The sequence below is a fragment of the Cydia pomonella genome, chromosome 9, assembly GCF_033807575.1.
Source record: "Cydia pomonella isolate Wapato2018A chromosome 9, ilCydPomo1, whole genome shotgun sequence".
In the NCBI taxonomy this organism is placed as follows: Eukaryota; Metazoa; Arthropoda; class Insecta; order Lepidoptera; family Tortricidae; genus Cydia; species Cydia pomonella.
In genome coordinates, this window is record NC_084711.1 from 397,596 (window position 1) to 423,928 (window position 26,333).

General features: G+C 38.5%; 1 protein-coding gene across 1 annotated transcript; it reads right to left on the reverse strand.

Annotated features, from left to right (window-relative positions):
* Positions 1–326: 326 nt before the first annotated feature.
* LOC133521026 (mucin-2-like) lies at positions 327–25,957 on the reverse strand. The gene is made up of 11 exons (XM_061855746.1): positions 22,780–25,957; positions 7,576–7,635; positions 6,439–6,648; positions 6,070–6,159; positions 5,599–5,811; positions 4,679–4,870; positions 3,229–4,084; positions 2,698–3,116; positions 2,358–2,477; positions 2,043–2,237; positions 327–1,889 (listed from the first exon to the last, which is right to left on the reverse strand). The coding sequence occupies exons 1-11, from the start codon at positions 22,805–22,807 to the stop codon at positions 925–927; spliced, it is 3,348 nt and encodes a 1,115-aa protein (XP_061711730.1). The 5' UTR covers positions 22,808–25,957; the 3' UTR covers positions 327–924.
* Between the last annotated feature and the right edge of the window lie 376 nt (positions 25,958–26,333).

A 26,333-nucleotide genomic window follows, 5' to 3' on the forward strand; every position in this document is an offset into this window, starting at 1 on the left:
ATAATTTCATTATTAATTATGACATCTAGGCCGCACTTTACATGTATGAAAGCTACTGAGTCTATTTACGTATGAGATCATTGCCGGAGGCTATAAATGCAATAATGTTCGCTAAATAAATAAAACTTCATTATCGACTACAGCTGGTCACCGTCGACCGTATTCTCTGTACAAAAATGCCCGCCTTCCCATTTAGAATGCAATAGTTCCCCAACTGCAGTAGAAGTTACTCGTATATAATGAATGGTCGACATTTAAGTGACATTATTCCGAATATAATTATACACCCATAGTTTAATATTGAGACGAAAAAAACATGGGAAACATTCAATGCAGATATTGATACATCTATTTTTCAACATAGAATCTGACATACATCTTATTCTTATTGCCTAGATATAAGAGCCAAGATTGAATATTTCTTCCCATATATCCGTACTTGAAAGGCATTAAGCTAAACACCAAAAAATATTAATAAAAAAATCGACTTACTTGTGCCCATAGAGAACTATAAGTAAAGAAAGAGTAGTAGTGGACTTATCAGTACCGCTACTTGACAACAGATGTCACGAGTGTCGCAACTGACGAAAAATGTATTACCAAAACCATTTACAACTAATATTACAAGCAGGAGTTGAAAATAGAGTTCCGGTTAATCCGGTTATAATATTAGCTGAAAATTGTTGAGCATTAGAGTTTTTGTTTGTCACGGCATCTATTGTGAACAAGTTAGCAGTACTGAAAATCTCCGCTACTTGACCCTAGATGTCGACTAAGAAATAACTCGCGTATTGGGAAGAAAACTGATGAATGGAGTTACCACTCTTTCTTTGCTTATATTTCTCTATGCTTGTGCCTTTCAAGAACGAATATTCTTAATTTTTTTTTCAGTTGGGGACATTAGTTGAAAACATCGCTAGATTTTCAACAAGCGAGTGGTCTGCACTGCACACCGAGCTCCGTGCAGCGACACTCCTGGCAAGGCGTGGACAACTCCGCTATGATCCTGCCCACGCGGTACATACGCCCATAGATATTACATCCAGCCAGTTTCAGACCTCCTACTCCAGACAAGACATTCGCTGGTGCTCGTTCCGTAGGTGATGTTTCAATCTCTTTTCTTGTAGTACTTTTTGGTTTCGGCGTCGTTAGTTTTGGGGATACCGGTTTGAAGGGCAGAGGGCGAGGAGTCGGTTTTCTGATGGCAGTCGCTTCTCCAAGCACGAGATGGTCTATCCTGTTGACAGTGTTTTGCTGGAAGGTCTTCTTCGGAGGCACGTATGGGTAAGGATAATGGTGAGGCATAGGGACGAATGGAGCTACGGCCGGCTTGGGTGGTTCTATGGAGCTGGTTGGTTGCGTTCTAGTAGGTTCAGTCGAGGTTCTAGAAGAAGAGGTCGTTCTAGTGGGCGGTGCTTTGGTCGTTGTTATAACAGGTTTCTTTTTCTGAGGGGCAGCTGTAGTTGCATCGTAACTATCGCTTAGTAGAAGTTTCAGAACACTGCCAAAGGAGAATCCTTCGTCGTCTTCCTCTTCGTAATCTTGAGAAGGGAGGTGTGTTTGATTGACCTCACGTTCAGGCGCTGCGGTCGAAGTTGATGGAGAAGTGAATATAGCTTCAGTTGTTGTCGGTGCGTTTATAATCACTGGTGTGGTGCTAATGTTATGTTTATCATTATTAGCTTTTTCACTAACAACTGTTGTAGCTACTTCATTTGTAGAATTTTTGCTTTCCAGTTTAGAAGCCAACTCGTCTCCTATCACTGTCTTATTTTGTGTTGTAATTTTGTCACCTGATTTGTTTGAATTATGATTTGTACTTTCACTGGGTTTTATTAAATTCTTTTCTGTGGTTGTTGTGGATGTTGTAGTCGTTGTGGTTTCATTTTCTGTAACCAAATAAAGTAATTCAATTACTTATGCCGTTTTATTCATCATCATTGCACTACCTACTACTGTATGTCACTACCGCTTATCGACATTAGAAATAAAGATATCAGACTAAAATGTTTAAATGTCTCGCTTAAATTAGTTAAACTTACCTTCAATGCAAACAAGTTCACCGCAGCAGACATCTGCCGTGGAAGAGCGTAGTTCAGGGTTGTAGTAGCAGCCGTCAGGTGCGAGGCAAGCGCGAGGGCTGCAGTGGATCTTCCCCCAGGTGCAAGAGCACACGGAGCACATCAGGTCCATAGACGTGCCCTCGGGGACGCGGTGTCCGTCAGCCGTTAAGCAATCTAGAGAATTTAAAAACATAGTACACGTCAAACCTGATGAAATCTGTTACACATAAATATTTAAAATATATTATTTAGCTACTGACTTGCATATTCTGTATTGTGTCATAAAAGTAATACCTTTGCCTGTGTCTAATTGCATTGAAGTAGTCAGATGGGGCACAGAAGGCGCGGAAGATGTGCTTGGATATACTGCATAGTACTCGTCAATAATTCCTGGCCCTTTTGGTATAAATCCACCTGAAACCAAGAAATACTTTATGCCAGACTTGGATTTTTTTAATTAACTTTATTGCTTAGAGATTAATGTCGCTCTATATAATCACCATACAATCACACTTATTTACGATTACTGAGGCCTATATTTTCTAGCTTGAACAGTGCTCTGGCCTCGTCCAAGAATGGAAAACCCAGGCCTGAAAAAGTTAAGTTACAGTGAGATAAAAATCTGGTGGTGTACCTTCAGTCTCAACGGGAGGCGAAAACAAGTTGATAGACGGTGTTTCTAGCTTGAACGTGGTGCTTGTACTTGGTATTTTGGTAATAGCTTTATTATCCAATGCGTGCGATCCCAAAGACGCAGAGAGTGCTTGTTCATGCAGCAAGTTATTATTAGCAGTGGGGTAGTCAGAACCAGAAATGTCAACTTCGTGAATTAAAGCGGGGTATTGTGACGTGTCCACCTTCTCCGAGGTGAAGACTGGGTACTGCGTAGGATGGTAAATGTCTTCTCGTCTTGTGGCGAATGGAGTATCTTTGCTTTCTAAAGTTGGATAATATACAGGGTATTTGTCCTCTCTCTCGAGTATTGGATATGTAAGCACTTCTTTTGGGGACTCTTCGTCGACAACGGCGTCGGCTGCTACAAATGGGATGATCCTGAAAACAAATGTTAAGAGCATTTTGAAGACTATATTTTTCTTCCAAACCGGTATCTTTATTAAACTCAGTTTCTTTAAACAAATAATTTTATTTTTTAACTAATGCTTACTTTAAATTAGGTAGAGATGGAGGCAACGTAGGCTCAGCATAATCAAAATCAAATTCATTCGTTTTCTTCGACATATTTGAAACCGAAGGTAGGTCAGTTGGTACAGCTACCTTTGACATTGTTGAAATTAACGGTTCTAAAGTAACACGGGAAGAATTGGTAGACAAAGAACTGGTCACGTTAATGGTAAACATTTCATTGTCATCAAATTCTCCATTTACACTTCTGTCAGTTATAATATCATTAGGGTTGAAGGTGTGGCTCTCTATATTCCCTGTTGTTAGGATTGGTATTCGAGGTTGCGCTTCCATCTTAATTCGTTCAGTGTCATTGACTGTCAAATTTAAAGGCAATGACGTTGAAGATAACTCTGCTGTACAGTTAATAGTTCCATTAATAACAATCCTGACGGAGCCTTCGGGTTGTTCTGTTGATGTCGTTTCTGGTAAATCTTCATGCTCAGACAAATCTTCTGGTTCTGGTAAATCTATTGTTGACGTCTCAAAATTAGATCGGACTAGCTTTTCAGTGGTACTGACCAAGGTCATGGAAGGTAATTCAGTTGTTGAGGTTACGTTTTGGAATGAGTTTTTAGTGGTGTTTGTGTGTAGTTCATCAGTTTTTCTTTTTACTTTGCTCGTGCTGACAGGTGCTTTTTCTGTAGGTAATGTCGTGGGAGAATCAGTTTCAGTACCTTTAGTAATTGAAATACTGGTAGAAACTGATTTTGTTGATGTACTAGTAGAAATTGCTTTCGTTGATGTTTCAACTTTGTTCGACTCGGACGTGTGAAGTGAGCGGTCGTCATTCCGTACTGATATAAGTGAATTGCTGGATAGTAATAAATGAGATTTATCTGAAACAAAAACAAATTTTATGTAGCATGTAATGAAAACTATGTAAGTCCACCTCAGCAATACTACTACTCATATAATAATACTTACTATGTCAATGTCGCCATCAAAAATATCTTTACTATATGATTCTCATAATTATCTAACAATAGACTGTTGAGATATTTGTAAACCCCTTATTCTAAGGATATATGACTAGAGTCTAACCATGCTAAGTTTTCATTCCAAGTGCCGCGTCAAGTATACAGCGTGTATTTTTGATACAAACGCATATTCAAAGGATTGTTAGTTTAGGCTTTAATTAACACACTTTTATACGTTTTATAAAAAATTGTCTCCTTTTTTTTCCTTATAAAATAATTCAGCAAGCAATGTACCTCTACTTTGTTTTAAGAGGAAAGCGCTTCGAGAAAAGGTAGGTAGTGCTCTTGCACTTCGCTTTACTCGTCTTGGCAGGGCACTACCGTGCCCCCAGATAAAATAAGCCTTGCTTTGATTGAGGCCTGTTATATCAAGTAAGGCATCCAACTCAAAATACGCGGAAGTCTCACAAGTATAAATTAGAAAATATATTCGGGTAATTTCATATGTATTACCATGTTCACAGTGGTACTGATGAGGGCAGCACTCGCCAGGCCGGAGGAGCGGCTTGCAGCCCAGTAAAGGCGGTGCACACGAGAGAGGCTGGCAGCGCACTGCACCGTGCAGGCAGAAGCACTGGGTGCAGGCGCGCTCTGCTGTCGATATGCGCTCGCCTTCTTTGTACCACGTGTCCTCTACCATGCAGTCTGAAACGAGGTTATGATTATTATTTTGATGCATCACTCTAATAAGACTTCGTCAATGATTCCTTCAACCAACGCGCGCAAGTTTCACGTGCTTGTTTCGAACTATGAATAATGTCCACTTGTTGGTAAGTAGGTATATGTATTAAAACAAATATTGCATGTATCAGGCACTTTTGATAAGGTGGCGCTCATTTGTAGTCCTACCATTTTGTTATTAATTTATTCCTCCAAACAACCAAAATTATAATGTTAAGGTTTGTTTTAGAATCTAAAGGAGTATTTCTCATACTTTACTGAAATACTACAAGTTTGTATTTAAGTTGTGTTTTGTTAAATATATAATATCTACATATTATACTTTTCTCGTATTCGAAATAAGTAAAAAGTAGAATCTTTACTTTGGGGGAAAGCACCCATTTTTAACTTCAACTATAGGGAGCGTGCATGAACTGTAGGAGGCAGCACAGGAGCCGTCAGTTTTTGGCGCGAGGCGTAAATGTGATGTTTATTGTTCCGATGTAGCCCACAAGATGGCAGCACCTACTATGCACAAGAAAACACGTGATGTGTAAATGTACATGTATATAATTCCGATTCCGGCCACAAGATGGCAGACCCTCCAACGCGCACGGTCCCTATTGGCGTCCTCACTATATTCGAGAGTCAAAATATCTCGTCTGATATAGATGACTTTCCTCTCTTGTTTAACATCTCTTGGTCTACTATACCGTGTGTTCCGTGCGCTGGTGGTTCATGTGAGCAGTAGTATCTCTGCGGGCAGCAAGCTCCTGGGGCAGGCCGAGCGACACATCCTCGAGGTGGTGGTAGACACGTTGGCCTCACACAGCGCCGCGCGCCGCCCAGACAGAAGCACTGCTCGCACGCCACGCCCGGTGCGAGCGCCGACCCTGCGCCGAACACAGAGCCGCCCTCCACGCACGCTGGAAACCGAGCTGGACGTTCAAGGTACAATTAAACTAATGGCCTTAATAATCAAGTGCTGATATTTATAAATACTTAAATACATAGAAAACACCCATGACTCAGGATCAAATATCCGTGCTCATCACAAGAATAAATGCCCTTACCAGGATTTGAACCCGGGATCATCGGCTTCATAGGCAGGGTGACTACCCACTAGGCCAGACGGGTCATCAGCAGCAATAGGGCATCAAAGGTACTGTACAAACAGAACCTACCATGTCCGACAGACGAAATGGAAGTTGCCTCTGAAAAGTCATCGTCTTCGAACCGCGCTGATGCACCAAGCTCCATCAACTTCACCCCATCTGGAAATTGCAAAATGCGAATATATGTAATCATTACATTAGGTAATTTAATACGACTTGGGATGACAAATATAACTTTGATTGTAACTAGATAAGTACCTAATAACCTAACTCAACATCTTTACTTATTGCGGATATGACAAAAGATTAATAATTAACTTTCTGATCCACATTGGTGTAGCCTACAGCCTAGCTACTAGCCCCAAGCCCAAACCCTCTTGGAAGAGGAGTGGTATCTCAGCTGGTAGTGGAACGTATAGACTGATGAAGATGACATACCAGGACAATGCAATTCAGGACAGCAAGACCCCTTCCTATGCAGCACATGGCACCGTGGCGGCGGGTCCGGCAGCGGCGCACACGCTCTGCGCGCACACGCAAGAACGCCGCGCACGCATGTGCAGCGGAGGCACGCAGCGCGCGTGCGAACAGGCGCGCCGGCGGCGTGCCAGCGGCCCTCGTGGTAGCAGCCCCCGGGGTCCAGAGGATCTGGAATGTGGTTTGATTTTTATAATCTTTTAACATACTTTCTAACGTGTTTAACTTTACATGGAATACAATTTGAACACGGAGAACCCCGGAAATGGTCAACGATTTTATGAGCTACGATACTGGACAGTTGGTTTCCTATACTATTCATATTACTGGATCCAGAGGTCTGGCAGAGATCTTGGCGGAGATCTGTGAATGCCGAAATGCTCGCACAATTTAAGTTAGAGTTCTGAGTGTTGGTGTAGTATTAGGGTAATTCTTCTTCTTCTTCCAGTGCCATCTCCTACCGGCATAAGGCTATCATGAGGGCTATACGGACTTAAGACACAGCCGCGCGGAATAATGAACGTGTGCTCTGTTTAAACCATGTTCGAAGATTTTTGAGCAATGTGTTACGTCTTCGTCCGGATGATTTTTTCCCTTGGATCTTTCCTTGGATAATTAGTTGAAGGAGTATTAAGGTAATTAGGGGATATTAATATATTCCCAGATGTTTATTTTAGGAAATAAGTCTGGTTCAAGTTGTTTGCATAGAATCTGTCTTCTTCCTCATTCCTTCATTGCTGAGGATCGCAATCACATGTGATTTTGTGCGTTCATAAGCCAGGTGGACTGCACGGTGCAGAATGCCGCCAGCCGACCTCTTCATAGTGTTCGACCACCTCAACCCTCACCCCGAGCACGTTTTTCATTCATTCGGTCCAAAATTATATGTTTATTATGTATTCGCGTGGAATAAAACAGGAACAGTATCTTAAACTTAATTAAACGCTTCGTTTTCGATGCAACACTTAATGTCGGCTTTAATAGTGAATTGATAACCATTATAGGACCGACTCATTTACAAGAAAAAATAATGAAAAATTGTTCTCGTTGGTTGAAATTAGGAGTTGGTTGAAATTAAAATATTTAATAATGAGTTACCTATAGCTCGGATGCTGCGGTCGGTATAGTTGAATCTGGCTGCATAAACTTGAAATAATTCTGAAATATAAAAACAAATAAAGAAATTTATTCGCCAATCATAAATGCGTGGAGCAAGATAGCTTCCTAGTAGCTCTATAAATACGCAATAGGAAATTATATCACAAGTCCCTTCTTTATCGCCGCCGTATTATATTTTGCGTGAATCTAATCTAATTGTACTAGTTGCCAGAAAACAAGAATTATCGAAAAACGTCAGGCGGCAGCATAACTGAGGGTAGTTTCAGACTAGCCTTCCGCGGTTTACACTCGCGTATAAGCTGAAACGATACGTTAACGTGAAACCGGTTTACATAATAAGTTTGACGACAAAATTAGTGACAACAAACGGGGAATGCCGGGAAATAAATGCTTACCTAAATAGAAGAATATTTTTTACATTAATGAAGATATTTAATAATTTTAAAATCGCTAATTGGTATGCCCATAAACTCGACTTAAAGACTCCTGTTAATTTCACAGCAAGAAAGCATTTAACGCGCAGAACTGTCCCGTTCCCGTGTTTTCCTCGAGCGGCGTGCGCGTGGGAACGCCGTGAATGGACCGTAATCGCCGTGTCCCCATTGACCAGACACTACACACTAGAGCCACATTCGTGCCTTACAGATCTGATCTTGATTTGATATTAATTATGAACTCGTAGACCTAGTACTTAAGAGGGTCACAAGAGCTTTTATGTTTTTACGGTAAAAAAAAAAAACAGAATTATTATTTTCGGTCATGATATGTTTTATGACAATATATTCTAGTATACTAGTGTATAGGTACAATATGTATTTTTGATACCACCGCATTACCAAAGGGTAGTTTAAGCTTTAACAAACACACTTTCATAGGTTTTATAATTTTATTTTGTCATATTAAATAATTCAGCAAGCAATGTATTACTACGGAAACCTCCAGAGGAATAAACACAAAACAGCTTGATAATTTTGCACTTGCTTTTATTCTTAATAATAATCAAAAATAGAATAGAACAATTCTTCACAGCTATTCACTTAAATGTTACAGTTTCGTTCGATGGTGACGACTGACTGCTTCGAGTAGGAGGGCCGCGTTTTATACCCAATTCCGGCAATGTCGCCATACTCGCAAAATTCAATAAAAATAAAATAGATCAGAATTTTTTTGTTGCGATAAAAGTCTCTCTTGAGGTGCGGTTTAAACAAATCGATAAGAACGGCCTAATTTGACTCTAGCCAGAAGATACTAAGTGAAGAGTAATATCAAATCAAGCTCAAATTTGTAAAGTTCCAATGTTGCTGGTCAAAGGACTGGCTAGGCAGGTTTATCGCTGGGATTTGTCAGCGGTAACTTATGCTTGTACGAGAATTGTTTGCTAACGTAATGCGAATGTGCCATTTTATGGATTATCAATATTGGCAGTATTTTTATGGGTGTTAAATGTCAAGTAACGTTTAATAACCCGACATTTACAGCACTAGCTCTTGATACACTAAACCAGCTTTAACTTACACAAAACAACTTAAATCTATTACCCACGGCGCTTACGCTAGCTTTACAGTCGGTGTACATAAATTGATTCTTATATATAGCTTCCACTTCACCTTGTAAAGCTCCTATACCTAATACGTTCGATGAAAAAATCACTTGCTATTCTTTTGTTTCGTACAGTTTTCATACAAACTAAAATCAACTTTACTTCCTACACCATAAGTTAAAATTACACTGATTTTTTTGGATTTGTGTCTGTTATGGCTGTGCCTTAGGAAGTTAATATTCTTATTTGCGCCCTGCCGGCGATTCTCATATTCTGCAATAAGTAACATAAGTACCCTAGGCCGTCGATGATTGATTGTCGTCCAACCAGTTTGACATCAGGCCATGCGCGATGATTTGTTCAGATTATTGGCCAGAAAATTACGCCTCGCGGCTGGAGACAAAGGGCCTGGGAACTGTCAGGCAAAATACATTGCAGTCATGGGTTCTAAGCCGGAGGAATGACGATTAGAATGATTGTTGCAAGTATTGCAAATAGGCAACACAAAGTAGTTGAGTATTTTTCAATGCATCGAGTTGACGTTAAAGCACTGGTTCTATAAAGTAACATAAAGATTGATAGATTTATTACAAAGTTTTTCTGTGCTCTATTTCAATTAAGTATTTAGACTGATTAGAAATTCTCTAATGTTGGAGAGAATACAGCGCAAATTTGCTCGTTGGTTATATAAAAAAGCCTATGGGTACTATCCGTATCTCTATCCCTCTATCTTTGTCATGGGGATGGTCAGGCTGGAGACACTTGGAGGAGGAGGAGGACGCAGGAAGGTTTGAGGAGGAAGTTCTTACTCCTGGTGGTGGAGAAGTTGGGATTGATAGTTCCTAAGAGGATACCCCAGGATGTGGACGGGGCAGTAACACCACGCCGCCGGCCATGCCTGTTGCAGCGGCCTTCTGCTCGCACATGCTACGCGAGGCACGCTCCTACCTCACGCGCTCTATCGAGCCTACATTCAATTCTTGTTCAGTACGCAGATGCCGACATGTTTGCCAATAGTTTAGCGTACCTATGCAATACTGCTAGACACTTTCTAAATTCGAATTATTGTACTTAATTGTCTGACTATGTAAATTTTATTTTTCATGACATTTTATCTGTTTGCATGTTTTTATTTTTTATTTTCCTGACATTTTTTTTTCTAGTGTGTAAGCGAATTAGTGTAGTACTGTAAGTTTGCACTGTGTTAAATAAATAAATAAATATAATAGACGCGCTGTTTTTTATGAAATATACTATGTAGTTAAATGCATTTGTTCGGCTTCAAATTGGCTGCCAACGTGACGTATTTACTAGTCAAGAATTTTATGTTCATAGTCATCGCCATAGTACAGAAAAGTAATAGTTGGTCATAGTTTCATTCTGAAACTAGGCAGTAGTCAGGGTAAAAACTGGCGCTGAAATCGCGCTGCAGAATTTTGCAACATAAGTATATTTAAGTTTGTTACTTTGCCACAGCTTTGTAGTTTTTAGAAATGATTATAAAAAGTTCATATATAATTCAAATATTTTTCATAAATATTTTCGTGGCCATAACGATTCAGCTAGGGCAAAAATGCTTTCGTGTATCCGGATTTTCTCCTCTACAGGTAGCAATTCTCAACCGATTTGCGTGAAATTTTGTGAATAGGTTCGATGATTAAACAGTTTTTGTTGGTTCAAGTTTTTGTATTTTTTTCAAAATGTTTTTTTCACCATATATTTATTCAGTTTTATATTATACTTGCGAGGTCTACTGCTCACAGAGCCACTAATAACGTAAACGATAATTTGTCTTTATTCCACTTTCTGTTGTTTGTATTTTGTTGTCCTTATCCCCGCGTGGGTGGTCCTGCACTGTCCCGCGACCTCAAAATGTGCGTGTGGGCGACTGCGACGGTGCGCCGGCGCATCGCCCATTTGTCTGCGAAAACGATAACTACCGTACTACCGTTTAAAGACCTTATGTCATGTAAATAAGGGTCATCAATGGTTAAAGTTATAAATGGTACTCCTTTTTGATAAAAAAAATAATGCTACTTTGTGTTTCCTCTCGGTCATGCTACGTAAGGACTTCATTTTTAAAATTTATAGGGATTACATGACTAATTTAGTTTTTTTTTTGGGACAGCCGTCTACTAATGTAGTTACATGTTTTATAAAACATATAAAATTAATAAATAATAAAAACTGCGCTTAGTCGGCTGTCGGATCTCGGCCCGCAGTTCTAATTCTAACAACTGAGCTACGGAAATTGGGGCGAATATTTCCTTCTTGAGACCTAGCGACATATATATATCTACGGTAAAAATACTGGATGTCAATAGACAAAAAACCATAACCAACTGAGCAATAAATAAATCTACTAATAAATAAATATGTTTGTGTGTTTTACAATTACACCCTTTTTATATCTTTTAACTTCAATTGGCATACACCTGCGCTATTACACGACTCAGAAAAACATATCTTCTGTGGACAAAACGATGAAAATTAACCCAGATTAATATTAATTAATATGTACCAATTTCATCATCATCATCATCAAAGTCTCAAGTTGGTAAAAATACATCCCCAAATTTTTTCACTTCCCATGCTCGTAAAATTGATGTTTAAGTAGCGTATAATCGGCATAAAGTAGCTTATTATGTTCTAGAGTATAAAGAAAAATCATCTGTTACGACCCTTATTAACTTAGCTATAAAGTACAAATTGCCTCCGTCCGCGCACCCCTGACCGGCGCGCTCCCGACAGGCGCGCCCCTGACCGGCCTGAGTACGATTTTCTTTTGAATTACAAAAAACAGCAAAATAACCTAAAATATTGGATATTTTTGTATAATATCCTCGCAAAGTGAAAAACAAAGTATAACTCAGTCATAAATGTAAATTTTTTTTGGTCCGGTTTTTAATATAAATAGGCGAGGATAAAAATGAATCGCTTTATGCCCTTGTCGTACAATCTACTATTGATTATGTTAACTTTGCGATGTATATAGGAAAGACGCGGACGAAGCAAGCATACAATAAAATGTGTATGACCCTCCCACTCAAATGGCGAACAATCAAGATTGACCCTCTGCGAGGCGCGTGAATATAATTTATTGTTCACATTTCCCGGCCGGATAACTGTTCCGTTCCCATGCCATGGGAACGGAGAACAAAGCCGGGGGCGGTTGACCACTAGCTTGGCCAGAGAACTTCTTAATTCAGTGGAGCATAGATAACTTGAATCTTAAGGAAATATTACAAAAATCTTGATGATCTTATCGGTGGCATTGGGTTGAGGAGGTTTGATGTTTACATAATCTATTAAATTAACGTAATACCTACTTGTGTTTCAGTTAACGATATATTGTCTAACGGGTTAAAAACGTTTATAGATCACATTGGGATGGTGACCGAAGCAGTGCTGTTGCAGCGTTACAGCTGGGACATCCCAAATAAAGATCAACTTTTTCGGAAACGAGACGCGTATGGCTATATTATACCTTAATAATTTGCAGAAAACTGTATTATGTATATGAATGCTCCCGGTACTAACGATGGGTATGTATGACGAGAACCGGGAATTCCTGGTTCCGGAATACTGTATACACTGTGTATTTTTGATACAACCGCAAATTTAAACTAGACGTAGGTTTCGATACGATTTTGTAAGATTTTTTAAAACTTAGTCAACTACCAGTGCATACTTAATTTTTTTTTTGAGCGGTAATTATTTCGTACATCATCTAGTCACTTTGTGATAGTTGTGACGTCGCGTCATCAAATGCGACTATGGAGTGTGGATTTAAAAGGAATGAAATCTCTTATGGTAGAACTGTTGCAAAAGTGTTCAGCTGTCAGCCATAAATAATAGTTCCAAATCTCTCCAGAGTAGCGCTAGAGTAGCTAAGAACCTAGGCGTTATTGACGGAGTGAAGTGCGCTGTCTATCATTAGATTTTATTGTCAAGTATTCTAGGTATTGTAGCGCCACCTATTTAAGGTTTTTTGACGACACTTTTTGGTTCATGGAGATTTCATGCTTTACCTCCACCTTCCATACTTCACTTATTTAATCAATGAGATTTACAGTGACGTCATTATCAGATCATCACCCGCGTCAATGCTTCGACTGCAACGCTACTGCACTCTGCAGTCGCTCTCCTAATCTCCAGCAGTCATAATTATAGTTACCAAAATTGGGTTACATCTCCAAATTTGCCGTCATCAGTAATTAAGACAGCGGAAGCGAAAAAAAGGTCATTCCATTGTTCCTAGAACGTTTTTTATGTATTTAAGTATTTGTATATTATATATATCGTTGTCTGAGTACCCACAACACAAGCCTTCTTGGCTTACCGTGGAACTTAGTCAATTTGTGTAATATTTATATTTATTTATTTATGTATTATATATATCGTTGTCTAAGTACCCTTATTGAGTTTACCTTACTTAGTCAATTTTTGTAAGAATTACATATACCTGGTGACCACGTAACCGTTTTCTAAAATGTGTTTGACACTGTTAACCTGTCTGTATATGATAAGAATCCTGTAAGGCAAAGATGGTCCGCGTTTTATCATCTGCCATCGTGCCTGTCACGTTCTAACAGGTATGTAAGCGCGAAAGTGACGCATGATATGACAAGGGATAAAAATACGACCATGATACCGCCGGTGATCGAGTTAATACTCATCTCTTTGCATTTCAGCTCAACGAGGGTGGGAGGGGGTTAGGGTCGGCAACGCGCATGTAACTCCTCTGGAGTTGCAGGCGTACATCGGCTACGGATACTGCTTACCATCAGGCGGGCCGTATACTTGTTTGCCACCGACGTAGTATAAAAAAAAATATATATGCAGATATGCAGGTTAACGATTTAACTGGAAATAGGTGAAATCCGTCATATTTTCGTGAGTTTTTTATCAAGTACACTTTAACCTTATAAGGTTTTGGTTGGAGTCTACCCTTTCAAATATGGTCTAGTTTCCGTGTGAAATTTATCGTGGCATTTTTAAGATAAGACGTTTAAGTTAAGAAAATAAAATTATAAGAACCACTGTTTTGCGTTAGCTCCCTCACATAATTTGTTTTTAATTTGGTTAGTTATAATCCTATGAGGCCATCAGTTACAATGACTATATTAAAGTTCTTTTTTTCCTTGGGCATATTAATATTAACATAGAATGGTCTATTGCCGCTTGCCGCCATTGTCGTGAGTAATATAAATGCATCAATAAATATTCATTTTGTTATTAATGTGGTCGAACAAAGTGAGTAAAATTAACCTATGTATAGAGCGTAACGATCAAAACAAGACCATGTAAGGTACGGTTATTACTTACAATATTACAATTTATTTCAAACATGTCCATGGGAAAAGTTTGTGAACATTAAATACTTCAAGCAGTACTTATTACAAAAATATTTGAAATATTTAGATATCACGGTTACACTCACTTGAATTATTCGTCGCTATTGGCGACATGTTTCGAACCCATCAGGGGTCCTTCTTCAGACTTACAGCGACAATTTAAGCGACAATAGGTGATAATCGTGGTATCTAAATATTTTAGAATGTGTCTTACGAAAGTTTAATCTTGCCTATTACATAAGTTCAGAAACACTAAATTAAATAAAAGTATTTAATAATAATATACAACAGGATGAACAGACGATGAATTTTATGGTGTAACCGCCAGTTTTCTATGAAAAATGAAAATGAAAAATGATTTATTCTCTCACAAGCATATTTAACAAAATACAGGTTGGTGTCCCTTTTTAAGTATAGATATACCTGTGTTAAGGAACACCGCTCTTCCTTAGTGATTACCTAGAAGCTAAAAGCAAAACTATGATGGCTACAAAGTATAAACTAAATAATTAATATGTAAGTAAACTATGTAATACTAAACTAAGATGCGAGTAGCAAAGTAACTAATGTAATTTTAAATCTTCAAGTATAAGAGCCACTTTTAAGTGTTTTGCGCGCATGTGTGTGTGCGTGTGTGTGTGTGTGTGTGTGTTTTGTGTGTGTGAGTATGTGTGTGTGTGTGTGTTAAGGGAATGGTGCATTGATTGATTTATATTAGATTATGATTTAAGTAGATTTTCCATATCAACATAGTTTTTAGTATTTAACCAGTTTTTTATTTTAATTTTACATTCTCTGTAGGTGGAGGGATATATATATATTTCATTATTTAAAAAGTTGTACAATTTTGCTGATTGAACAATGTACTGTCTTTTAGCAAAGGCAGACTTTGTAGGTGGAATAGGGATTATGTTAGTTTTTTTCCTTCTAGAGGTATTAGAGTCAGGGTAATAAAACGTAAACTTATGTATCCGTAAGATTACATTAAGCACATATAATTTTCTTACAGATAAAAGTCCACATAGATCATATAGATCAACGGTTGGAAACCTATAAGGCTTAAAGTACATGACTTTTAGCAGTGCTCTTTGAGCTCTTTCAAGTTGTAAAAATTTTGTTTTAGTGGCTCCACCCCATACTGAAACACAGTAAGAGAGGATCGACTGAGCTAGGACAATATAAATCTGATTTAAGAGGTTTGAGGACGCAGCGTATCTTAAGAATTTAAAGGTCCAAATAAGTTTCCGAATTCGGGACATCATTAGCTCCGTATGAGAGTGCCAGGTAAGTCTCTGGTCCATCATAACTCCTAAATATTTTACGTGTTCCACTTTTTCAATAGGAGGGCAAGAGCAAATTGATGAATCTATGTCATTACAATTATGGATTCTAAGTGTGAAAAACGGGTCAGGTTGAGTTCTACAATCTTTGGTGAAACAAATGTAGTTAGTTTTTTCTCTATTTAAAGTAAGGAGGTTGGCTTGTAGCCAGCGAGCAATCTTACTAAGGCCGATTTCCGCTGATGTACGCACTTCTTCCCAATTATCTCCATAAAACACAACAGCTGTATCGTCCGCGTATGAAAAGATAGAGCCATTATCAATAGGCATGTCACAGAGCTGGTTTATGTAGATTAAAAAGAGCGTTGGGCCTAGAACACTCCCTTGCGGAACTCCGAATTTTACGTCACACTCGTCACTTATATATTTCCTATGCTATCACAAGTAAAATCTGAGTTAAATTCGTCTCAGTTGTAACATGTGTTTCAACTTCTTGTCTATGTATTATAACGATCCAACCGATTTTCGAATCATCTTTTTGTATCTTTTCGACAGTGTTTTTTTTTTGCCTTATATATCACAACTAGCAATTTGCTCAAAAATTCCGCAATTTCCGGAAGCTTTCATAAGAAAATTCTCATGCAAGTTTCCACTTAGTTTCCGTTCAGATTTATATTTACATTACTCATTGGTGTCTATTTCATAGAAATCGAAACTAACTTAAGGTTTGGCAATAAATATGCAGAAAAAAATGTTGAGAACATTTCATGGCAACTTTGCAATTTTTGAAAATTATCTTTGGCGCAATCGAGGTTTTAGAGCAAAATCCCAGAGCCGCACGACCCTACTTATTTTCTCATGAATAAAATTTATGGGATAATGTAGTGTTAGTACGTACTTTTAATGTCTGTATACTTGCTATATTGGCCCGATGGCCATTTGTCCGGTACAAGGTGCTAAAGATAGAATAGATGGTGGAATGGATGGAATGATGGTGGTGGTGTTTTAGATTTTGTTTAAAAATTGATAATCAACATGGCCCAAACCATTTCCGCCGGCGGTAACGTTTACCAGACGCTTTAAAGCAGTAAAAAATATTGTAACATTGCTTATATTCACACTTCTAATTTTTATACATTTTATAAGCAGGCTAAACCGACGAGCGTGTATGAGGAATGTCATGAAAGTGAAGGAAGCGAAAGAGGTATGTCAGGATCGTAGCAAGTGGAAATCCGTGGTCTCTGCCTACCCCATCGGGAAATGGGCGTGATTATATGTATGTATGTATGTAAAAGCAGGCAGACCAATTAGAGGGCCCAACCATCCCCAGAGTCTGGGGATAACCATCCATCCCCAGCAGACCCACTTAAGATTCGCTATGAGTATGAATGCTATGGTGATTATGAGATAGTTAGCCGAAATTACAAAAGCTAGAAAGTTGAATTTTGCACATCAAGCTACATTTATAATGTATACGAGATATAAAAGGTGATTTTGAAAAATTCGACCCCTAAGGGGACGTGAATATGAGTTTTTTGGCAGCTTTAAAGCATCTGGTAAAAGTTACCGCCGGCGGAAATGGTCTGCCAATGTTGATTATCAATTTTTAACAATATTTTCTAGAACATATATTAAAATTAGCCATGAGAATTCAAGAAAATTTTGTATTATTTTTACCTACCTTTTGCACCTTGTACCGGACAAATGGCCGTCGGGCCAATATTATATTATATTATGTCTTTCCCATCACGGAACAATAGTGTTCCGGACCTTTGGGAGGCGTGCGCGGAGCCGAAGCCAACACGTAGAGGCCCTTTTGACACTTTAATGAAATGTAAGGGGTACTCCTAGCGGATGTTGCCCTTGCCCGTGTCATGGGACACACGCAGAGGCAGCACCCGCCAGGGTGTAAGGACTATTTGAGGGTTGATGGAATCTAAAATGAACTGGGCTATTGGGTGAAAGCGATGGACTAAATACTGGGCTATGGGATAAAAAAAACCGGACGCCTGCCTAATAAAACGGTATTCAATTTTATTTCCGGCAGACGGTGACTCGCCCCCACAAGATGGGCCCCCACAAAAAGCGACATCTAGGATGGCTCAAGGGCAACACCGGTGTGAGCGGCTCAGGGGTGTCGAGAGGTGTACGCCGCTTTCTACCCAGTGCCTGCGAGCAGCCACTGTGCCAACTCGCGTCTTATGCAATTTTTCACTTCCACCCCTGGAGCTTATAGCTCTAACGACTCCATTCTGGGCGGCCGGTTAAGGCAAGCCAGAGGCAGAGAATCCTATATTATATTATATTATTTATTTAATATTAGCACTAACAGAACATAGCAAGTATGCAGAGATTAAAAGTACATACTAACACTATCCAATACATTTTATTCATGAGAAAATAAGTAAGGTCTGGCGGCTCTGGGAACTTAGACCATTTGAAAACACAATTTTTGGTCACCACGCACTATATGAAAGGTTAACATAATAACATAACAACAATAAAGGTTCGTATTTGATATTTATTTATGTTTCTTGTGTTATAATTTAATATCTCATTCTCTAAGTATGAATATCATAAATTCATATCACATTATTAGACCATCAACCTATACGCACGTAATTTAGAATTCCATATTCCGGTCGGACACATGGACAAACATTTACACTTGTCCACCCAGACCCCAGGTGCCGCGCCGAAAATAATGTGACGTTCTTATTCCAACGACTTATATACTAATTTGGTATCATTTTTGGGTTGTTAGATGACTGCGTAAGTTGGTTGTGGTATAGCGGGTCATGGTATTAGCATACGGTATGAAAAGTGACGGTTTTGTATGGGATTTGTGCCGCAATTGGTTGACGCAATGGACTTTGCGTGGTAACAATCATCTCAGAAGGCCTAGTCAAGATGACAATCCTTGATAGAAAATTGTTACTTAAATAATCTATGAACACGTAATAGTGACGTGACTTTTCGTAGTATCTGTCATCCCGATACGTTCGTTTTAAATTTCGTACCGTGACGTACGCGTTTGCGTTAAGTCTCATTTAGTATGGGATTTAGAAACAGCGCGCCAAGCGGGACGTTTTGGAAACTCAAAATCCCGTACAAAATGAGACTTAACGCAAACGCGTACGTCCCGTTTCGCTATCGAATAAATTTAGACTAGCGGTACTGTTTCAAAAGGAATCTGTTTGAATGGTTTTAGGCACCTAAGTTTGATTTTGTTCCTTCGTTGAAGTTTTAAAGCCCTCGGAAGCCCGATATTCAAGCTAGTCGAGTCGATGTCGATTTTCCTGCAGCTTAGCCTTTGGCCATTAGGCGTTTTCTTATTAAAGAAAACGCCTCTCTGAGACACTTTGAATATGAAAAAATAATTTAAAATATTTTTTTGCAAAGTAGTACTAGTAAATAACACTAGTATTATGACTAAGGTTTAACACTCCTGCCGAAAATATCTTTATATATTGTAATATTATTCAAAGTCAGCTTAAACAGCTAAACGCCGGTATTGTCACTTGCGTAGCGGGAGGCGTAATTATGCGACTCATATTGAATAGGATCGACCCACATTTGTGTCATAGCTTTACTTACAGTCTCTGTTTGAGCCCACGAGTCCTGCTACTCGCCTAGAAATGAGTGCTGACTCACTGTTTAACACTATACACAGTTGCTCAGTGTCGTTTATGGCACGTACGTTATTTGCGTACATTAGGCTGGGCCACTAGGTTATTTACGTTTGAAAGTTATTCGTTTCGTTGCACAATATTATGAACATTTTTGAAATAATTTACACTAAATATAAGAATGAAAAAAGTGCGAGTAAAGAAGAGAGAGAGAGAGAGAGAGAAGAAGAATAAAGGACGAAGGAGTGAGAGATTTTTACAGGGCGTCCAGCGACTGACTTCTGATCGCGAAGTGCGAGGGAGACGCGGGTGGTGTTTTAGTTTCGTGAAAATTGCGCAATGACAATAGATCGCTGGCCAGCAGAGCAGCGGGCATATGCTATCGAGGCGTATAGTACCAAAGACTTTTCACTCAGTACCGCATTTAATTTCGGAATATGCTACATATAAGGTTTTCCACTGAGTGACATCTCGCTCTGCGCCGGCGCCGGGACCCATTTACTCACCATTAGCATAAACTGAATGAATAAGGTTTCTGTATTTGTGTGAATACAATAGCGTTCTTATTTTGGGCTTTGTACTGTTATACGACACCTTATTATTTTAAATTTAAAGTACACTTTATGCCGTTGAAAAGCTACATTGAACATACAGTTACACGCGAATTCTGATCGTGGTATAACTTTTTGTACATTATTTAACTTGTATGTATTGTATTAGAGAAACAGAATGTTTTTTTTTTTTAATTTTACTCTAACTGGTACTGTATTCTGACTGGTAGAGAATGCCTTCTGGCATTAAGTCCGCCAATTGTACTCTGCTTGTATTGTGCAATAAAGTTGAAATAAATAAAAATGAAAATAAGAAATTGTACGTAACCCTACTGAATACCATTTATTTTTCAATTTGTCCAGAACAAAATTAGGTATTCGATCACTAAACAAAAGATAAGCACCGCCGTCTGTCAAGTTCAAAGTTAAACAGCCGAAGCTTTATCGGCGGAATCTCCGACGCGGCCAAAACGAAATAAACTAACATTTCGTTAGGTCAGATGCTATCAGTTGCAGACTGACGAAAACTGTCGGTCGCGGTGTGTGGTTACCGACTTTTGTTTCTTTGAATTGCTTTATAAATAATTAATTGAATTTGAAATTGAATTATACCTAGAGTCCGACCAGCGAGTCATGTCACAAAATAAGGCGGGAATGCAATGTGAGTACAAATCGCACCTGGCAATAAAATACTATGAAATTAAATGATAGCGTGATACTGACAGCTTATTTGATAGGAAAACAGTTATAAAAAAATAGCTTGTAACACAACTCACTGGTCAGACTCTAAGTAATGCTGTAGGTATTTTCTAACACTCCGCACCCTCGTTGAGCTCTGGCAACCTTACTCACCGGCAGGAACACAACACTATGAGTAGGGTCTAGTATTATTTGGCTGCAGTTTTCTGTAAGGTGGAGGTACTTCCCCAGTTGGGCTCTGCTCTAGATCTAGAATGGCATCCGTTGTGCTCCCTACCACACAAAGCGAGATGACATTCACAGTGCCCATACCTATCTTTTGGTCGTAGTTTAAAGACATATCCGGGTCCGGGTCATTTCTAGGGCCACTGCCAAAAAAAGGATTTCATCTGCTTGCCAAGCAAATAAAATTACAAAAAACCGACAGCATAAATAATTATTCCATTGTTAATGGTTGCTTTCCAAATGATTGTTTGGTTGGTTGGTTTTTGTGGTTTTATGTTATATACATATATCGGAATTATTGACTTATTACAAAAAGACTAAAGTAAGTAGTTTTATTTAATATTAATTAAATTTATATTTAAGTTTAAAGAAATTATATTCAATGTTTTTTTTTTAACTTAGTAATTCCAGTTTATTTACATTATTATGTGTATTTATTCCCAGTTCTTTATAATACCTACAAAAAATACCAATTTCAAAACTTCATTGACGTAACTATTCAGCTGCTTCAACTTCCCACGAATTATTTATATTTTATAACCCGTTTATTTAAGCTCTGATTTAAGTAAACGATGTTTTATTCATCACCCGGTGAAGTATGGATATTAAGTTAATTTGTTACGCGTATTATGCAGATGGCGAATAAAAGGCGCGGGCGCAGCGCGCGTTGAACTCTTTGCTGCGCAGGAGATGATCGCGCGGTTAGATTAGGTTTCAGACCGCTTAAGATAAGGAAAGTACCCAATTTTTAGTACTGCATTCAAAACATTTTTCATGAGAGCACTTTGGTCTTGCGAGTCGGTTAAATGCGTTTTTTTTTCAGAGACCGTTTCACGTAGAAAGCTAAACTTACGTAGTCCTATTAGTACATGTATTCCAGAGTTGTGGATGTTTTCTATTGGATTGCCGGTCAATTGTTGCCAAAGCAATACTCAGGTACGGCGGGTAATATACATTATACATGTCAATTCAATTCAAAGAAATATAGTATAATGAAAGTAAAAAACAAAAAAAAAAAAACTCTTTTAGTTTGATCTCAGCTACCGTGTATTATTATTGTTATTAGAATTATTGTTTATGCACAGCCTATCTTTTTTTGATTATGTACTTGTAAAAGGATAGTATACTATCTGTTTCTTTTCTGAATAACTTAATATTAAATTTAGGGTAAGCATAGAATTGTGAAAAATGAGCGCTCTCTCGCCAACAAACTGCATAAGCAGTTTAGCGAGTAACTTTAAAATTGATTATGTATATATATTTGAAAAAAAAAAAAATGAAAAAATATAATTAACATAACTAAACCTGCCATTGTAAGCAAGAAAAGTTTCTTAGATATTCGAATACTTACCTAAATGTAAGATAAACGGTCTAAATACCTAAATATGACTTATTTTATATGTTTTTAAAGGCCTGTCAAGAACTTTAAATTCGATTTGCAGCCTAAAGAAACCCGCACTTAACGTCAGTATAGGAATAACAAGAATATACCATTAGAAATACCTAACTCTTAAAGGATCCCTATAACTCAACACTTTAATTTCGTTTCACCAAAAAACATACCCACGAAGACCGCCATAAAACCCATCTTAAACACGCAACACAAACAAATCAGCAAAACCTGGCGTTCAATCGATATTTCAAACCGATCGATATTTTATCCCATCGATATTTCAACCATAAATCGCGGCTATAAAAATGGGCCTTGCATCCTTCGCGTATATCACAGAGTCATTGACCGCAGGATCGAAGCGTATTCAGAAACAATATTGTAATACCAATACCAACATTACACTCGCACTTGTGTAACCAGCGGGAGGACGTGTAAAAATACAAGACAAATTTGATAATTAGTTTCTGAATACGCCTCTATGAAATGAAGGAATTGATATGTCCTGCTACCTGCGCAAACGATGATCGCGAGGAGCATGGCGGCACGACCGTCGCGTCTCGCGCACGCGCGTTTACTGACGCCTTCTGCAAAACTTTCATGAAAACTTTGAAGCTTACAATGTTGCGGATTTGTGGCGTTTATTGGCTGATTGGTCGGTTTATAGGGTTGACGCTGGACATATTGGATTGATTAAAGATCGGTTTTGTTGAATAATGTACAAATTGAGTTATGATATTAGCCCCGGCTACACTTATACTAATGTTTGGTTAAAGCACTTAGCTTCCGAACGCATCCGTGGTATCCACAAAATAATGACAATAGATCCTATGCAGATGTGATAAAATAGGGAAAGCAATATAATACCCTAGATTATAATAATATACTCCATGTCAATATTATGTTTTTCTTGGATAAAAATTATACATAGATTACTAAAGTGCATAAAATTAACTATATTATGACCACAATTTGCTGCTATTTCATAATTTAATAAGTGAATAACTTCGTCATGCATCTTGGTATTCGTCAATGAAAGCGTAGCAAATGTCCATTGCTTGGTTCTAATTAGTTAAATGGTCATTTAATTCATTTTAGTACCTACTTACCTAATGCTTTAATTCAAATAATATTTACGTTATGTACCTACTTATCAAAAAGTAATAAAAAAGGATAATCAAAAACATGAAAAATCCGGAGCACTGAAATAAGTTGTATGGAATAGTCAAAAATCGTATCCCATACAACTTAAATGCGAAACCTAATTTTTTGGGATCAAAATGCTTTTTAAATAAAAGAATATTATTATTTTGCCTACCTGTGCTGCATTATTAGCAATGCGCCAAAGAGAATTTTCAAAAATTGCAAAGTTCTCAAGGAATGTTCTTGGTATATTTTCTTCTCGGTGCATTACTCGTATCCAACATTTATTCACTATTTGACAGCTTTTCTACGAGATGATTTATTTAATTCTTTTCTCAGCCCACTTAGCACAAAGCTTTTGATTATTACCACTGCTGGAATGTTTGTGGGCTTATTCATTTGCTGGAATGTTTGTGGGATTTTGTAACATGTATAACGGGGAGTGCTCCGAGGAATTGTTCGGATTAATCCCTGCCGCTTCTTTTCGCCATCGCCCTACGCGACAACATTTCCATCCTCACCACTTAGATGAGTTTTCAAATGTGCGTTTCTCCAGAAACTTCCTGCCTCGCACAGCTAAACTGTGGAATTAACTGTGGCTTGCGGTATTTCTGGACCGATACCACCTTCAAACCTTCAAGAAAAGAGCGTACTCCCATCTTAAATGCCGGCAACGCACTTACAACCCCTCTGGTGTTGCATGTGTCCATGGGCGGCGGTAATCGCTTACCATCAGGTGATCTGTCTGCTCGTTTGCCTCTTGTATCATAAAAAAAAAACATCGAAAATATCCCTAACCTGTTAACAAATTTAGACGACCGGTCTGGCCATGTTGACCGTGCACAAAAACGGTTATACCTACTATGTTGCTCCCAACGGTACGGGGCTGCGATAAAATGACATAGCAGCACACACGTCGGATACGCACATTAATAGTTACCTACTACAGTAATGCGACTATGTGAAAAATCCATATTCCTTTTATTATAATAAATTCGAAAGTAAGTCTATCTGTCTGCTGTCTGTTACCGCATCACGCTAAAAGAAGATATTTTCAGTGAAAAGTTCGGTAGTTTCAAACAACTTACATTGAAATGTATTAATGGACTTAAATTAGATAGTTAACTTTAATTTAATTGCAATTATTGTTTGTTATTAGTGTTATTGCAATGCAATTTTGTTTTTATTTTTGTTAGGATGTACGAGCATTATTTGTAACTTCGATTTGGCAACTTAGAATTTCAGGTTGAGTTTAGTAATTATTATGTATTTAGGTTATATGGTATTCATACTATATTTAAGGAAACTGTAGGTCTATAAGTCTATTACCCTATATTGTAACAATTTATCAATATAAGATACTGTTTGTTTCTAAATAAAGAAAAATAAAAACCACTGAACCGATTGAGATGAAATTTGGGATCAGTACTTTCGGTACTTAGACCTCGTGATGGCCTCCACAATACAACGTTGTTAAGCAAAGGAAGATCAGTGGCGGCCTTAGGGGGAGTAGGCAAGACCCAGTGGTGGCCTTTGGGGGAGTAGGCAACACTCAGTGGCGGCCTTAGTGGGAGTAGGCAAGACTCAGTGGCGGCCTTAGGGGGAGTAGGTAAGACTCAGTGGCGGCCTCAGGGGGAGAAGAGGCGAGCAGAGTAATCACCCGGGGCTTTGACCAACAAATCAAGCAGATTTTTACTTACAATTAGGACAAAAGACAAGGAACTATAGGCAAAGATTTCGGTTAGGAGCCTCGCAGTCGCAATAGTTAAGGCCGAAAAGCACTAAATGAAGCAAAGAAAATGCTTCTAGCTAGCTAACCCCTTGGTTAAGATACTTACTACTTTACTTATAGTTATACTGCGTCGGAAGGGCTGCGCGTGCGGCGGCGGGCGGACAAACGGCCCATTACAGCTAATCACCCGAGTAATTGGAGTGCGATATTCGCACTAGTCCTTCCCGGAACATCGGCAGAGCGCTAATCTGTGGATGAGACGGTTATTATATTTGTTTCCATTGATTTTAAAAATCTAAAGACAGTTGAGTCTTTCGAGGAATTTCGGATAAATCCCTGCCGCTTCTTGCCGCCACGGCTCTATACGACATTTCCATTTTCACCACTTAGATGGTTTTCAATCCTCAATTGTGCGTTTCTCCAGATATTTCTCACCTCACACAGCTACGCCTCCTTTCTTCAATTAAGTTTCTTCAAAGAAAAACATGACTTTTGATACTGGCATATCCGAGCCATATCGTATCTAGATCTAATATTTGACGTACTTTAAAGTTCGGATTGGGTTGATAAACTGTTAAATGAACTGTAGGTAGCCCGTGGTATTTCCGAACCGATACAAACTTCAATATTTCAAGAAAAGAACGTAATCCCATCTGGAAGGCTAGTAATAACACACCTACAACCAATCTGGTGTTGCAGGTGTCCATGGGGATGGGCGTCGGTGATTGATTACCATCAGCCATCTGCTCGATGGCCTCGTATGTCATGTAAAATAAAAGTAGTAATATTTTCTTTAAAAATATCGCCTATAAAACGTGTGAATAGAGACTTATTATAAAAAAAGGTAAATGGGTTCAGCTAGAGTTAAATCATCTTTATATCGTTAAATTTAGTTAAAAAAAATGCCAGGTTTTAAACCAAAATGTCCTGGTTTAGACTATTGAAGAGTCCGCAGCAAGCTCTGTACCCCTAGTGTAAATATTTTCGACAGCGAAACGTGACGTACGCGTTTGCGTTAAGTGTCATTTTGTATGAGGTTTTTGACTTTCCAAAACGTCCCGCTTGGCGCGCTGTTCAAAAACCCATACAAAATGAGACTTCGCAAACGCGTACGTCACGTTTCGCTATCGACTAAATTTACACTGGGGGTACGGTTCTCCATACGCAATTACGCTCTTATAACGACTGGCT